Source organism: Strongylocentrotus purpuratus, unplaced genomic scaffold (assembly GCF_000002235.5).
Source record: "Strongylocentrotus purpuratus isolate Spur 01 unplaced genomic scaffold, Spur_5.0 spur5_scaffold_9, whole genome shotgun sequence".
Lineage (NCBI taxonomy): Eukaryota > Metazoa > Echinodermata > Echinoidea > Camarodonta > Strongylocentrotidae > Strongylocentrotus > Strongylocentrotus purpuratus.
The window spans coordinates 23,415,605-23,432,132 of NW_022145615.1; the positions used below are offsets into that span (position 1 = coordinate 23,415,605).

At 39.0% G+C, this 16,528-nt stretch overlaps 1 protein-coding gene across 1 annotated transcript; it reads left to right on the top strand.

Annotated features, from left to right (window-relative positions):
* Window positions 1–11,959: 11,959 nt before the first annotated feature.
* On the top strand, window positions 11,960–16,280 carry LOC100890276 (muscarinic acetylcholine receptor M3-like). The gene is made up of 2 exons (XM_003727886.1): window positions 11,960–12,874; window positions 16,173–16,280. Exons 1-2 carry the CDS (start codon window positions 11,960–11,962, stop codon window positions 16,278–16,280), a joined length of 1,023 nt encoding a protein of 340 aa, XP_003727934.1.
* The last annotated feature ends 248 nt before the right edge of the window (window positions 16,281–16,528 follow it).

A 16,528-nucleotide genomic window follows, 5' to 3' on the forward strand; every position in this document is an offset into this window, starting at 1 on the left:
AAAATTAAAGAAAAACAGTTCTCCTACTCTCACATGCCTATGGTAAGCTGTGTAATAGCGCCAGCTTTCGGCTCTGAAACGCAAACGATATCATCTGAATCTGCATGGTCCGTATTCAGGTAATCATATAATATATATATATATATATATATATATATATATATAATATTCCGCTTTCAAGTAAACCCAAAGACCACGTTTAACACAGAGAAAACAAATTTATTTCCCTTGTTAGCATCGGGTTTTAATTTAAATAGAATATACGGACCATGTTTCGTCCGTATCCATCTCTTTCGTGCCCATGATTCTTTTCCTTTTTTAAACTCAATATTAAACGCGATCGGAAATATTTTCGAAAAATCAGCCCAAGAAAAATTCAATAATTATGTAGGCCTATATGTCCAGTAGAAATCATATTCGGATTACGTTATACATTATTGTCATGTTCGCACATTTAAATAGGACACATGTCAAGGTTATTTGAATTGACTTAGGGTGATTTATTTCGAAAATAGATGCTACCGTGTTATTTTATTCGGTATACAGTATAGTGTGCAGTGGTGGTTATTTTACCTGACTGCTAAGAAAGCATAAATGCTTGTAATTAAGCAACCAGAGGACTGTCTTGTATTCAGTCGTAGTCGTCAAAGCATTAATTGTGAGATAAGTTGATTGTGCAATTTTATCTGGAAGCATGAAATCTGGTTGACCTACGTTGGACAGTGGCAGGGGCAGATCAAGCTGGTGGTGAGAAGTGGGGGGGGGGGGGGGGGGGGGGGGGGGGGGGGAATTTGAGAGAAAATATTTAGCGCCGCGTTTCGCGCTTGGGCGGACAGTGGGAGTCTGAGGCGGGATGACCCCCTCACAAGCTGAAAAAAATCGACTTTTAAAACTCAATTCGTGCGATTTGGTGTATACTTTTTGACAGGATATCATTTAAAATCTGTGACTTTTTCCAGCATAAATTTATGATAAGCCTTGGATTTCTAGGAGGTTCTCTTGGGGAAAAAACTGTATAGGGGCCTACACAGAAAGCGGGAATATTGTGTGCGGTTTGCATGGAGGCAACCTCCCCCCCCCCCCCCCCCTTGAGTTTTTTTTATGTGTATGTTTTGTGTATGTTTTTTGTGAAACCCCCCCCCCCTTTTGATTTTTTTTCTTTCTTTTTTTTTTTTATAAAAAAAAAAAACATTATGCCAATGGCTGACCTAAAAAAGGTGACCTTACCCCCCCCCCCAACGGAACAAAATGTCAAATTTTAAAATTTCGAGACCAAAAAACAACCAAAATAATAATTTTCCTAGTTTTCTAGTACCTCGGGTATCACTTGATTTTTCAAAAATCAGTCAGTACAAGACTAGTAGGCCTACATCAGTTGAGATGGCCGACAGCAATAGCGTCGGGCTTCAGTTTAATTCAACAGCTTTAAACACATTACAGTAACATTGTGTAACGGCCAGCATGATAACTTGACGGATGGACCTGAAGCTAGCTGAATCCTGACATAGTATATTACTTTTGAAATAATTAATGACGCCCTAGTGTAGAGCGATCATCGGCCTTTTGTTTAAATCATATAGGCCTAAAACACGATTTAGGGCTAGTTCTGACCTGAAAACGACCCGAATCTCGGAGCATGGCCCTTTCCTTTTCATTCCTTTCCTTTTCTTCAAGAGGAAGGGGGGGGGGCGGGTCCGTCGATCCCGTCGGGCCCCTTCTTTCGTGTATCCGCGCGTGGACAGTGGAGGCATTCGACCCATTGATCTATTTAAAACAAAAATAGAGATCAGTGATATGACCCCATTCTCCTCGCAGAAAATAGTCATATACAACTCGCTCAGTATAAATCTAAAGTAAGAAAAAGTATAACATCTGGTGATTTAAATATTTAGGTGAAGTCATTGCATACAGAAGGATAACGCGTTTTGACCTAAATTTATTCAACATTCTTTTACAGAAACTATTTTCTATTCGTTTACATTAAAATATCCTAGAATATACTTCCAAACGTCAGGTGAGGTCGTTTGCGTATCCAGTGCCGAAAGCTGACGCCATATAACAGCTGAATACCTTCCACCGTGGGGAAAGGACCACTGAACGAGTTATCAATATCAGTGAAAACGACTGCAGTTCAAATATCTCAAAATAATCTTAAAATAATATTTTGATAATTTTTAAAAAATATTTAAGTATCCCCATTAAACTCGACCCATAGAGACACTCACTCTCAAAATGATGGGACTTATCGCCAATACAGTGCTGACATCCGTAAGAGCGTTAAAGTGTGAGTTTTGATGTGCAAGTTTAATTTTGTGGAGTTGAGACCTACACATTGCTTGGAGAAAAAAAATTGCGGCTAAACGATCGTTTTTGAAGTGCTTTCATATAATCTGTTCAGAGCCAAAAGGGTGTTGACTCTGTGTTAAAATATATGAGTTATTACTCTTCTGGCTCCAATTAGACGGAACATGTTAAAGAGGAATTCTACCCTGATATTTAATTGGTTTTAATAAAAGCATAAACATTTTATGAATTTTTTGATCGATTGCAGCTTAAAAAAACACACAACATAATTAACTTACATTTAATTACATTTTACTCAAGCTTTCACTGCATGAACTGTTTCTCTTTTGTTTATGCTTCTATTAAAAGTAAAGACAAGTTCTGGTCATGCGATTGCATTGTGAAAGAAACGTTGTGGAATCGATCAGAAAAGGTTGATCATCTAGCATAATAGTTTCTATCCCTCAAGATGGCTTTCCTAAAGGATCTGAATTGCTTAAACTAGAAGCTCTGCCCCCACCTAGAAGGGCTTGTGATTTCGTGCTTGCAGTGTGCTCTATGCATTTAAGGGGGGGGGGGGGGTCTCCTATCTCTCTACCTCCCAAAATATATAACCAAGCTGCACTTCATTTAATAAGCGCACCATAGAGCATATTAAGGACACTCATATTATCACAAATAAAGTAGTCAAACTACAAATATGGCTAGAGTGCCCATTTTGTGCATTAAAATAAATGCACAGTTTTGGTATGGGGTCATGAATTTGGTTCAAGTGACCGTATTGGAAGAATATGCGATCCTACAATATTTAATGATTGTTGTCGCGGTTGAAATCGGGTCTAAAGTGATGACATTGGGAATAATAAACTCTTTATGTTGTATAGCTCCCTCTCAAGATTGATATTACATTAGCTTCAAACCAAGTTTCTGCGTTTCGAACCTTAAAAGCTTTTAAAACTACCGCATTGCATTTTAACTACTGCCTAGGTCACATTTGCTCTAAGGCTAGGATACGGCGGCGGTAGGACCCCGAAATCGAGAAATACATGCGGCGACCGCCTCATGGTCATCCTATGGCGTATCCCTATCTTTACAGGCCGTACGGGTTGCGGTGGGATTATAACTTTTTTTCATTTATAGATTCGCCATAGCAATACAGCATACCGTAGCCATGCCGTAAAGCGTTTCCACGGCGACCCTACGTCGGGCATACAACCTTAGCTTCAAACTGAAACAAAAATATCGGCAGGTGACATTACAAATGAGAGTATTACAAAAGGACAACATTCAGGCTTTAGAATGGAGTATTTTATTGTTTTAATATGGAAAATGTCATAATATAGCTTTAAAAGCCTTTAAGGTTGAAAACGCACTTTGACCATAATTGTACGTAATGACATGCCTGCTAAAGCCATACTTACCTTTTGTAACATTAAGAACGAAACATAAATTCTCGGTATTTCAAATAGGGGTGAGGTGGGTGGGGGCGTCGTACCGGAGCCCCTAAATAATAGATACGGTGAAATACCATTGATTTGTTGTTGCACAAATGCAATTTTGGGTACGGGGCTTCCTTAAGACTTACTAAACGATTTTATGGTAGAAGCTCCTTACAAAATACTTATATATTTGCAATTTGGGGGCAGGGCGTCGTCCCAGAGTCCCAAAATAAGAAAAAAAGGTAACATAACATTGATTTGTTGTACACATGCATTTGTTGGTACAGGGCTTCCTTATGACCTTCTTAACGATGTAAGGGTAGGAGCCCCCGGCATAATATTCATATATGTGTGAATGGGGGTGGGGCGGCGTGGCAGGGCCCCCATGTTATATATAACGTAAGATCCCTTTGGTTTTTGGTTATAAGACCGTCTGTTTTTTGGATAAGGGCTCTCTTAGGATAGGACCTACTGAACGATATTAAGGAAACGCAGTTGCACATTTATTTTTGTATTGTGCTGATGAACCTTTGTGCCCAAACTTTAGTGGAAAACAATAAGACACAAACAAGAAATTCGGCATTAGATATATATTAATGTAAAGAAGAGGTTTTCATCTTCAAAATGGTGTAGATTATTATTTAGTTAAAGTGTCATACGATAGTTGTGAAAGACCTTAAGTTCGAACACGCATTTTGGTCATTGTTGTATAGGTAGAGTGCTGATTGAAGAAAAAAAAAGTCCGGTAAGAGCCCTAACTTCAATGTGAATAAAACGCACACATAATAATTGAGAGTGAGAGTAAAAATACAGGTTTCAGGCTCTAAAATGGTGTATGTCATTATCAGTCAAGATGTCATACGATAGTTGTAAAAGTTGTAAACGAATTTTGGCCATTAAAATTTGTATTGTGCAGATAACCCTTCCGATATGCCTTATAGAGTCCCAATTATCTTCCTTAACAAAAAAAGAAAAACGTTTCGCTGTGTGACATACATGACTGTAAAATCAGGTTTCCATCTTCAAAATGGTGTACTTCATTATTTTGTTAAAACATCATATCAGTGGCGTAATGAGAAAAAAACGTTTGCGGGGGCTGACAAAACAAATCCGCAGCACCCCACTCGAACATGCAGGCCCCGCTGAACGTTTCGCAAAGTGGGGTCTAGGGCAAAGCGCTGGCGGGGGTCACGGGGCGGAGCCCCCGAAGCTCAAGGGGTATGGGCATCAGTGGCGGATCCAGGAATTTCTTACCGGGGGGGGGGGGGGCACAAAATGGCATGGGGTTACATATGTAAAACGATGAAGCGACAGAACGAGGCTTTAGCGGCGAGGGAGCGGAGCGACCAAGCGGGGTGGGTCTGGGAGAGGGTTCTAGCCCCCTCCCAGAGTAAGAAGCATTTGCAATGTTAGAACCAAATTAGACGCATTTTCAGGCACTTCCTGGAGTAATATGACGTAAAATTGCTTTCTCCTACCCCTTCTGGTCTAGGAGGGGATTCTGGCCCCCTCCTAGAGTAGGGATCTTTTGCAATTTGAGAACCACATTTGGCGCATTAAAGTGACTCGGTTACATGGTTGAAGGTTGATGAAAAAATTGCTTGATTTTTGTATAAAATGTTACTTACGATATTCCTTCTACTGTACTAACCCTCTGACATGCAAAAAATCCTGAACAATTCTCAAACCACGAAGATATCTATGGTTTTCTTTGAAGGTGTCGATGTGAGGCACCCTCTAACAGTGATTAACAGTAAATTCTCCCAACCATTTTTGAATTGTCCCAACCGTTTTTCTATGAAAAAAAGGACATAAAAGAGGCTATAAAAAAGGGGCTAGAATGGAATATAGAGCCATTTCATTGCTTTGTGACGATTTACATTCACCTAAAATTGTAATAATATTGTTGGGAGAATTAAGGAATCGATCAGATCCGTTTTTCCCAATTTGTACCATGAATAATGATCCGTTTTCACTCAAATTTTCTGATTATCTTTAATTGTACATCTAGCATTGAAGTCACTACCTTAGCACCACTATCTCTCATCTGAACAATGTTACCAAGTCCCTTTAATGTCTACCGGCACTTCCTGGAAAAAATGAGTCTTTCTGATTGGTTAGAAGTTAGAGAAAAGTGATCTGTCACGTCTTGAGACGTTGTATATGCTTTGATGCCGCACAATGCACAAAGACGGTCGCCCGGTACTTCATCAGTAGTACTTGCAAACATTTTCTCGAGTGTATAAACTGTGTCGTTATCAGGGGCGTCGCTAGATCTTTGTCAGTGGGGAAATCGGGAGGGTGTAGAGGCCACTGATTACCGACAAAACGAGCAACCATTTACCGAAAAATATATTAATGCCAATGTCCAAATGTCTACAAATTTAACCCTATAAACCCGGGGCCAGGAACAAAGTTTTTTTAGTCCCCCCCCCCCCCCTCCCGCGCGAAGCGCGGAAACTTTGACACTTCATTAAATTATTAGAGAAAGAAGACGATCCGTTGTACCGTTCTCGACTCTTAATTCTTGTTTGGATCCAGTTCGCCCCTCTCGCGCTAAGCGCGGCAGTTTTGACGTTTCATTGAATTATTACTCTTAATCCTTGTCTGAATTCATTTTCGCCCATCTCGCACGAAGCGCGGAAGCTTTGACGTTTCAATAAATCATTACTCTTAATCCTTGTCTGAATTCATTTTCGCCCATCCCTTTCACGTTTCATTAAATTACTAGAGAAAGAAGACGATTCGTTGTATCGTGTTCTTGTCTGAATTCAGTTTTCCCCCTCCCGCGCGAAGCTCGGAAGCTTTGACACTTCATTAAATTATTAGAGAAAGAAGACGATTCATTGGACCGGTTCCGTCTCTTAATCCTTGTCTGAATTCATTATCACCCATCCGCGCAAAGCGCAGAAGCTTTGACGTTTCAATAAATGATTACTCTTAATCCTTGTCTGAATTTATTTTTGCCCATCCCGCGCGAAGCGCGCGGAAGCTTTGACGCTTCATTTAATTATTACAGAAAGAAGACGATTCATTGTACCGGTTCCGCCTTTTAATCCTTGTCTGAATTCATTTTCGCCCATCTGGCGCGAAGCGCGGAAACTCTGACGTTTCTTTAAACTATTACTCTTAATCCTTGACTGAATTCATATTCGCCCATCCCGCGCGAAGCGCGGAAGCCTTCACGTTTCATGAATTATCAGAGAAAGAAGACGATTCGTTGTATCGTGTTCTTGTCTGAATTCGGTTTTCCCCCTCCCGCGCAAAGCGCGGAAGCTTTGACACTTCATTAAATTATTAAAGAAGGAAGACGATTCGTTGTACCGTTCTCGACTCTTAATCCTAGTCTGAATGCAGTTGCCTCCCCCCTCGAAGAGCGGAAGCTTTGCCATTTCATTAAATTATTAGAGAAAGAAGACGATTCGTTGTACCGTTCACTACTCTTAATCTTGTCTGAATTCAATTTCACCACTGGGCCCCTTAACGGTACATGTGCAGTGTTACATAATGTAAGTATGGAACGCCCGGCAGTGCTTGTCACAGTTGCTTTCTGGAAAGGATTTTTTTTTTTACTAGTGTTACTGTTAGTGGCCACGGCCCCTTAGTGACTTTAAAAAATCATATGCTCTTCCTGGCCATTTAGGAATGTGTCAGTTTGCAACAGAAATGGAGAAACGCGCATTTTGTTGAAAATCATGTGATATCACGAACATTTATACATCATTTGTATATGGAATTGAAAATAAGTTGTAGTTCAATTTTTTTATTTATTTTTTTTAAATTTATTTTTATTTTTTTAATTTTTTTTTTTTTTTTTTTTTTTTTTTTTGGGGGGGGGGCCTGGCGCCCCCAGCCCCCCCAACAGTACGCCAGTGCATCATATCATAGTTTACAAAGCCTTCAAAGTTGGAAAAGCAGTTTTGCTTTTTTTGTTTCTGTAGTGCGGATAAACCCCGTAATTGCCGGTTTGAGCCCTAATTTTAATCTTGAACAATAAGACAAACACAAGAAGTTTCGGCATGTGAAAAATATGAGTGTAAAGAGCAGGTGTTCAGTTTTTAAATGGTGTAGGTCATTATGTAGTTAGAATGTCATACTATAGTTTTACAAGCCCTCAGATTCGAAAACGCAGGGCTTTTACAACTCTCATATGACATTTAACTATATATGAAGATTAAAAACTGCTTTTTACACTCATATATGTCACATGTCGAAACCTGTTGTCCGTGTCTCATTGTTTAAGATTAAAATTAGGGCTCAAACCGGCAATTACGGGGTTTTTCTGCACTACACAAAAATAAATGGGTATACTGTTTTTTCAACTTGAAGGCCTTGTACACTATCATACTTGGTCCTCGCACCCACAACCGCTATGGTGACAGGGCCTTCTCAGTCTGTGCCCCCACTCTTTGGAACACTCTCTCCGCCCATATCCAGGACTCACCCACCATTGACATTTTCAAAAAGAATCTAAAAACTCATCTATTCCAAAAGCAACCCAAATAACTCTAAAATAAGTTCGAATAAATATTACCGTGCCTTCATTATGTCTTTTCAAATAATTGCTATTACTGAAATAATGTGTTAATTTCCAAGGAATTTACATGTTTTATTAATTTCGTTAGTAATGTTAGTAATGTATCTTGTTGGTAATTTAAGTAATGTTAATTCGTTAAGTTATGTTAGAAATATTTGATCTTGTTCATTTAAATAATGATAATTTGTTAAGTTATGTTAGTAATATTTAGTTTTCTTGGTAATTGAGTAATGTTAATTCAATTAGTAACATTGATTTTTTTTGTTTGAAGTAATTTTGATTTGTGTACATGTACAGCGCTTTGAAACTTTTGTCACAAGCGCTATATAAATTTGTCATATTATTATTATTATTTATTATATGACGTTTTAACAAAATATTGAAATACACCATTTTGAAGATGATAACATGCTGTTTACATTGATATATTTCTTATTTAAAATGTCTTGTCTGGGTCTTATTGTTTTACACTGAAGTTTGACCACTAACCGGCGATTACATGGTTTATCCGCCAATACAAACGAAAATGCGCAACAGCGTTTTTAATGTTAAAGGCCTTTAAATTATCATTTGACATTTTAACTGAATATAAAAAATTCTCAATATTAAATATGGAAATAATTATGTCCTTTACTCTCATATATTATTTCACATACCGAAACTTTAAGTCTCTGTCCTAATTTTACATGAGGTTATTAGGGCTGTAGCAGGCACATTGGAAGGCTATGCATGCATAATACAAACATGGCGAAAATGCGTTCTCAACCTTGAAGGCTTTAAACGCTTTAATATGATATTTTAACTAAACAATGAAATACTCTTATTTAAAGCTAGAATATTGTCCCTTACTCTCATGTATTATGTCAAATGCCAAAACTTTTTGTCTGTGTCTTATTGTTTATTTCCCTTTTTATCCCCCAAAACTTGATTTCCCCATGCCTTTGCCCAGGTTATATGATTTGTATCATATTGCGTGCATGCCATTTCCCAAAAACTTTTATGAATTTTGAAGAATTGATACTATTTTCTGAATATTGTATTTCATAATTATTGACTTTTATATAAATAGTTTATCAAAATTCATTTTTTTCATGATATAACTGGACAAAAATTACTCTTTATTTGTGCATCCACACAAACACATATTACTAACAATCTAACTTGGATGCTGGTGTGAAGAAATAGGATTCTTAGGGTGAAAATAGGAAATTCATATTATTAATAAACGGAAAATAATTAGTGGACAGTGAGGACAAAACACCGATGACAATAGTTAAAGGACGTTCTTATTCCGTGTACGCGCGATTTTTCGGAACCCGGCTAGCAGCTGGTTGTGTTTGTTGATGTTTTGTTGATAAATGTGCATGTACATGTGCATGAACATGCTGCTAAAATAGATGGGGCGCGGGCCTAAATTGATTCGTTTAATTTTACATTGATAATATTAAGCTTAACAAAAAACAAAAAATCCGAATTGATATATATCTCTATGATAATATCACTAACTGCACTGACACTGTGTGCCGAATTCAAATACAAAGCGCGCACCAGCAGCTAAAAAGCAGTTACGCAATAGGTCTTCACTTCCGGCCGGGGCTTGCCACAGCGAGTGAAGGATGAACGGCACATGCGAGAAAGCGGCGGTTTGACATTTGTTTACATATTAAAGGGCAAATTCTTCGGTATGTTCATCGGTGTTACGCCAATAGAAGGGCTATGAAAGGGGGTATTGTAAGGTGAAATCGTATATATACTTGTATAAGAACGATTAAGATGCCGATGGAATGAGAAAATAGAATGGGAGAAAGAGATTTCCTTCCGCCGAGTGTATACATCATTTTTACTTATTTTGCACAAATTTGCACAAGCCGTCCACCGTCGGCAGCATAACCCTTGTCTAGATGCTGAACAGGCTTTGACAAGTAGCAGAATAGAAGTAAAAGTAAGAAGTATAGATGCAGGCAAGATATCAAATGAGAAAAAAGGAATAAGGAGAAAGACAATTTTTCGTCGAATGTATGCCTCACAGCACTGCGGAAGTACCAAAGAATTAAAAAATATAAGTCTCTAAAAAAAAACCAAAGAAACACTTATTACGAAAATGTCAATCCGTGAAAAAGATCTTTACTTCCAAAGGTCTCTGTTGAAATTGAGCTTCGTTTTTCTTCTTTTCAATGCAGGTCTCATCATCTCTCTCTCCCCTCTTTCTCTATCTCTCTACCCCTCTTTTTTAATCTATTTGATATTTTCATTTCTTCTAGTAAATACGAGATTAGTTTCTGATTAAATGGTTCTATTGATCAAATGACATTTTGGTAAAAGGAGGGACGACATACTCAATGAAACATCATTCTCATGAGTAATTGAAACTTTAGAAATTCGCAGAGGTTGTATTTCAATAGAGAAAAAAATAATCAATAAAGGTTCATCATATTTTAAATGAGCTTTACTCTCTCATCATCAAGATGTTCAATTCTTCTATCATGTTTAATAGGGGCGGATCCAAGATTTTGCAAAGGGTGGGGTGGGGTGGGGGTGAAATGTACAAATTGCGAGCGCAAAGCCACTACGGCATGAGGTCCGGAGCTGGTTTAAGGGTTCCGGAAAATTTTGAACCTTAAAAATGCTTTATGGGACATTTTGAGGCATTTTTGAATGCGTAAACTGTACATTTATGTGAAAATGTTTTCGTTTTTTCCTGCATTTCTTCCAAAAAGCAATGGCGAATTTTGAGCAATTCTATTTTCCAAAGGGGGGGGGGGGGCGTGAAATCTATCAAGCAGGAAAATGGTTAAGGCAAGTTATGGCGCATACGCTGTAAACGTGCTCGCCCTGCTAAAGTAGTCTGGGAGCAGTTTTTGTAATCTACAGCATATTAAGTTACCCCAAATGAGGACACATAAATAATCATTTTGAAGAATGTTCTCGCTAGTCTTTCTAGCAATATAAATGTAATGCATCTATTCTTTTTTTTTTTCTTTTTATATGACATGAATTATTTCATAGATATTTTGACTGCTATGAGAGGCATCGCTGTTTCTATAGGCACAAGGGGACGTTGCATCCTGGTATGACCCCTCGGCGTGCTATGAGAGGCATCGCTTTTTCTATAGGCTCAAGGGGACGTTACATCCTGATATGACCCCTCGGCGCGCCGGGTCATATCAGGATGTAAAGTCCCCTTGAGCGTATTAAAAGCTATTACAAGTGTTTCTCTATTATATGTTTTCTTCAATTGATTTTCTTGAAATAAGCGCCACGATGGTTTTCTTGAGCGAAAATTTGTTCAATAAGATGAGTAAACGGTATTGTCACCTCTAAAAGAACATTGAATCGGTAATCAAAATAAAACTTCTCCATGTCAAATTCATATGAACACGCGAATGTGTTTCAAGGACTGAAACATAATATGTAGGTTGAGTTCGTTTAATATTTCGCTGTCGATAACATCTCTTTTTAGAAACTACTTTTCGCACTGGATATGCGGGCTTTGAAAAGAGATTGTAAAATTTGAATAAGAAGTGATTGCCAATTTCATTTCTGTAACTTGCAGTTACCATTTAACCTTCCGCAGCTTAATTCTACGTCTCGCTTCCGATTCGTTGAGGAAAATCGCATCTAAATATGACTGTATAAAACCTTCTGCTTTTCGTTTAGAGAAGTATTCACAGACAAATCTGTGTGAGGTGCAACATTGATCATGGCCGATATCTCTAATAGCACGCAGACCTACTCAACGGACATGTTTTGGACTGACATCCAGAATGCAAGTGAATACATGAATGTCACTGCTAATTCTTTGGATCCCTTTGGAACAACTCAACTTAATCTGAGGAGTCTCATCTTCCTCGCTGTCTTTTTCGCGCTCATTATAATTGCCAACATCATCAGTCTTGGCGCATTTCTAGTAGAAAAACGTCTCTGTACCTACAATAATTACTTCATCATAAACCTCACCATACTGGATCTGCTGGTTGGAATTGGACTGGTAATTGACGTTAAGCAATGGTACATCGACCGGTATCCGTTTTCTCAAAATGCCTGTAAGGTCTTAACTGGTATCTTCAGCGGAATCGTCAATGCTTCTAACATCAACGTGGTTGTTATCTGTGCTGATCGACATCAAGCGGTCTATGATCCTATCAACCATTATATCTCTCGATCAAAACGCAAGGCAATCATCATCAGCTCTCTGTCATGGGTGATTGGACTCTCGTTCTGGATAGGGTACGTCACAGTGTGGGAGTTCGTCGTCGATCACGACAATGGACTCCATTGTTCTCAGCGGTTCCGTCTCAGTCCGTTGACGAATATGATCCAAAATAATGCCATGTTCTACTTGCCTTTGGCCATCATCGCCGTTCTCTACGTCAGAATCTTTATCAAGATTCGGAAGACGGTTGGAAGACGGAACAACAAGAAGTCGACTGGTTTAATGGACCTCAACCTTTCCACAGCCAAGGATAATGAGATGACGAGCGTAAGCGTTTCATCGACATCGCATACAGGTTCATTTAGTGACATTCTAGAGACAGGGAGCAGAGATGACACCATGATATCATCATCTTCATCACGTAATGAGACCAAGATCGGAAATATTGGCCAAGGAATATCGGTACGTAATCTACACAATTTGCCTCTTATAACACGATAGCCAGTGGCGTTCCAGGGGTACTCCGTCAGGAGGGGCAAGCGATCGAGAGAAAAAAAGGCGATGATAATTTTCACTTCTGGTGAGCGAGCGGCAAAAAAATCTTTAAGTAACGTTTGGTATATAAACCGGTATTGTTGCAAGTCGGGGGTGGGCACATTTATTTGTTATATAGCGACGTTAATTTCATGTTTGCAAGCGAGCGTAGCGAGCAAGAAAAAAATCACTTCTTTTTTAATAATTGCCACTTAAACTTGGTTCAATTGTCCCATGCCGGGTGCGGGAACAATCTTGTGTTTAGGGTGATTTTATACCCATTTTAGCTAGCGAGCGAAAATACAATTTCTCTTAATGAATTGCTGTCAAATCTGTTTCATTGTTCCAGGTCGGAGGCGGGCACAATCGTGTTTCAGGCAATGTCAAACTCATTTTGGCGGGCAGGCAACCCCCCTTCATTCTCTTTTTTAATGATATTGTAGCAGGTCAGTGGTGGGCACATAATTCCACGAGCTAGCGAGCGTAGTGAGCGAGCGAACATGGTACATGAACTTGGTTTCATTGTTCCATGTCAGGGACGTGATTATTAAAAGCGATGTTATTTCTATTTTGGCGAGCGAGCGAAGCGAGCGAGCAAAATTTTTGTAATGATAATTTGTTCATAAATTTCAGTTTTTGTTGTTGCAGGTCAGGGCTTACACAGTCATGTCTAAGGTGATGTTAATTCCGTTTTGGCGAGAGAGCACACCCATACTTCTTTGAATAACGTTTGGTACATAACTATTAACTGGTTGTTGCAGGTTGGGGCGGTGTTAATTTCATTTTGGCGAGCGAGCGTAGCGGGCAAAAAAACAAAATCGCTCCTTTTTTAATAATTGCCAATTAAACTTGGTTCAATTGTCCTCAATGAATTGGTACATAAACTTTGTTTCATTGTTGCAAGTCGGGAGTTGGTACAATCGTGTTGTCAATCCCATTTTGGCGGGCAGGAAAATCCCCCCCCCCCCACATTTCTCTTTTTAATGATATTGTAGCAGGTCAGTGGCGGGCACATTAGCATAATTCCACTTCGACGAGCGAGCGAAAAAAAAACCGCTTCTCTAAAATCACCTCTCTTTTAGTGAGAACATGGTACATAAACTTGGTCGGGGTCGGGCACAAGCGTGATTTATAGTAAAGCGATGGTAGTTCTATTTTGGCGAGCGAGCAAAACAGATATAATGATGATTGGTACATAATTTTCAGGTTTTTTGTTGCAGGTCGGGGCTTACACAATCATGTTTAAGGTGATGTTAATTCCATTTTGGCGAGGGAGCGTAGCTAGAGAGCAAACCAAATTTTCTTTGAATAACATGTGGTACATAATTATTAACTGGTAATTTGTTGTAGGTTGGAGCGAGCATGTTTGTTAGCGATGTTTATTGTAAAGACATCGTAGCAAAAGAGGGTAAAAAAAAATCAACTCATATATATCAATCACTAAAATCAATCAGTTCTGGCGATCAAGGAAACAATATCTCTTAAAATAACGTTTGGTACTTATTTACTAGGATTATTGTTGCAGGCAAGGGGGCGCACATATTTTGTTAGAAATGTCAATTCCATTTTGGCGAGCGAGCATAGCGAGCAAGCAAAACAAAATCAATTCTCTTTTAATAGAAATTAATACATAAACTTGTTTTTAATGGTGCAGGTCGGGATGGGCGCAATTATCTTCAAGGCAAGTCTATTCCATTTATTCGCGAGCGAGCGTAGCGAGAGAAAAAATGAATTAGTCTCTTTTAGTAACATTTGGTACATAAATTGGGTGTTATTGTTGCCATGGTTGCAGGTTGGGGCCAGTCGGGGAAGGCACAATTGTATTCTAGGCAATGCTAATCCTTTTTTTTCAGGGGGACGAGCAAGTGAAAACAATTAATACAAAATAGGCTAGCAAGCGCAGCTCGCGCCAGCAAAGAGTGTCGAATTTGTTATATACTTATATTTTCCTATTTTCATTCGTCTTTTTCAGGGCCGTATGCGGAATATTTTCCTGGTGGGGGAGGGGGAAAGATGCGTAAAAAGTTTTCGACGAAACTCAAAAGCGAAAGTAGTGAAGGGAGTTCGAGCGACCGAACTGGTCATGAGGGTACTTTTGCATTTTCAAACATAGAATTGAAGGATTTGGTATAGGCCTTCACTACTTGGGAGCTTTGTTAAACATTTTCAGGAAAAATCTGTACGTTTTCAAAATATCTGGGGTCAACTGCCCCCCCCCCGGTGCGTTTGGTCATGGCCTTTTTTTTAATTTCCCCATTTTTTTCTGTGCTTTCTTTTCCCTTTTTCTTTCCTTTCTCTTCTTTTTCCTTTTTTCTTTCCATTTCCCTTTTTTCCTTTTTTCTCTTTCTTTCCTTTCCTTTTTTCCCCTTTCCCCTTTTTTCCTTTCCCCTTCCCCCTTTTTCTTTTTCCCTGCAGCCCGTCAGGGGGGGGGGGGGGGCACTCTGCCCCCTTGCCCCCCCTCAGGTACGCCAGTGACGATAGCAAAGACTTTGTCCACCACCTATTCTAAAATGAGAATATGACTAAAAATGGTTACATACAAATCTGAGCATGATTTCTGTGTAAAAGAGAATTCAAATTTCTCTTAAGTTATCTCGGTGATCATGTTTTCTTAACTGTATTTGCAAGGACATCTTTTGCGACAAATAAATGATAAGATAAGCAGGCCTAAAGATTACAACGAACGATAGGCTGTTTGCTGACAGAATGTTCTCACAAGATTTCTTAATATGAATCATTGAGGGATAATTTCCCCGCGCTTTCCCATGTGAGTATGAAAGTAGTATGCAATTTTCGCTGAAAGAAAATTTAAAGGTTACGGAACTGTTTGTGTTTGGTGTCTTGTTAAACTTTGAATAGATTCCATTGGAAGATCAAACTCACTCTAAATGCAGGAGTAGGTTTTATAGCATGTATATTTTTCGCAGTATAATTATGTTTCTATCAAAATCTACGGCGTTCATGATTTCCTTTATTTATATTTCGTTCTATTTCTCTCGTACATGGTCCCCGCCTGTCTCTCCAAACAACTCAGACATCAACGTCACATCGCGTGGAATCGACGGCTGAAATGAGGAAGGCGACTCGTACTCTCCTCCTCATCGTCATCGCTTTCGTACTGACATGGATTCCGATTACCGTAGTCAGTTTAATCTACAGTATCGAACCTCGACTCATCGCACCTGGTCTGCCACTTGAAGCTTTCACCTTTTTCGTCAATTTGCAGTACGGGAACAGCCTCCTGAACCCTATATCCTATGCCATGTCACAGCCTCTGTTCCGTGCCACCATCATCAAAATGTTCTCCTGTAAACGACCATCACAGGCCAACTAGCCTTGATAATTCACTTATTTTGTAATACATTTTGTACATTACAACGTACTCATATAATGTAGTGCAATTTTTTAGCGTATCCGGCATAGAGTGATTCCTCCATATTTTTGTTAACGCTACTCTGAGGATCAATGTTTGACTGTGATTATAGGCACCCTATAGTTCTCACACCCGCCCCCTGCATGTGAGTAGTACTTTAAGTTATGATTATATAAACCTCACTTTCATGCCATTGTCGCGATGTACTC

Coding starts and splice junctions, on each gene's coding strand:
- LOC100890276 (XM_003727886.1), top strand. CDS start 11,960: ATGGCCGATATCTCTAATAGCACGCAGACCTACTCAACGGACATGTTT. Junction 12,875..16,172: donor ATATTGGCCAAGGAATATCG/GTACGTAATCTA, acceptor GTCAATTTGCAG/TACGGGAACAGCCTCCTGAA.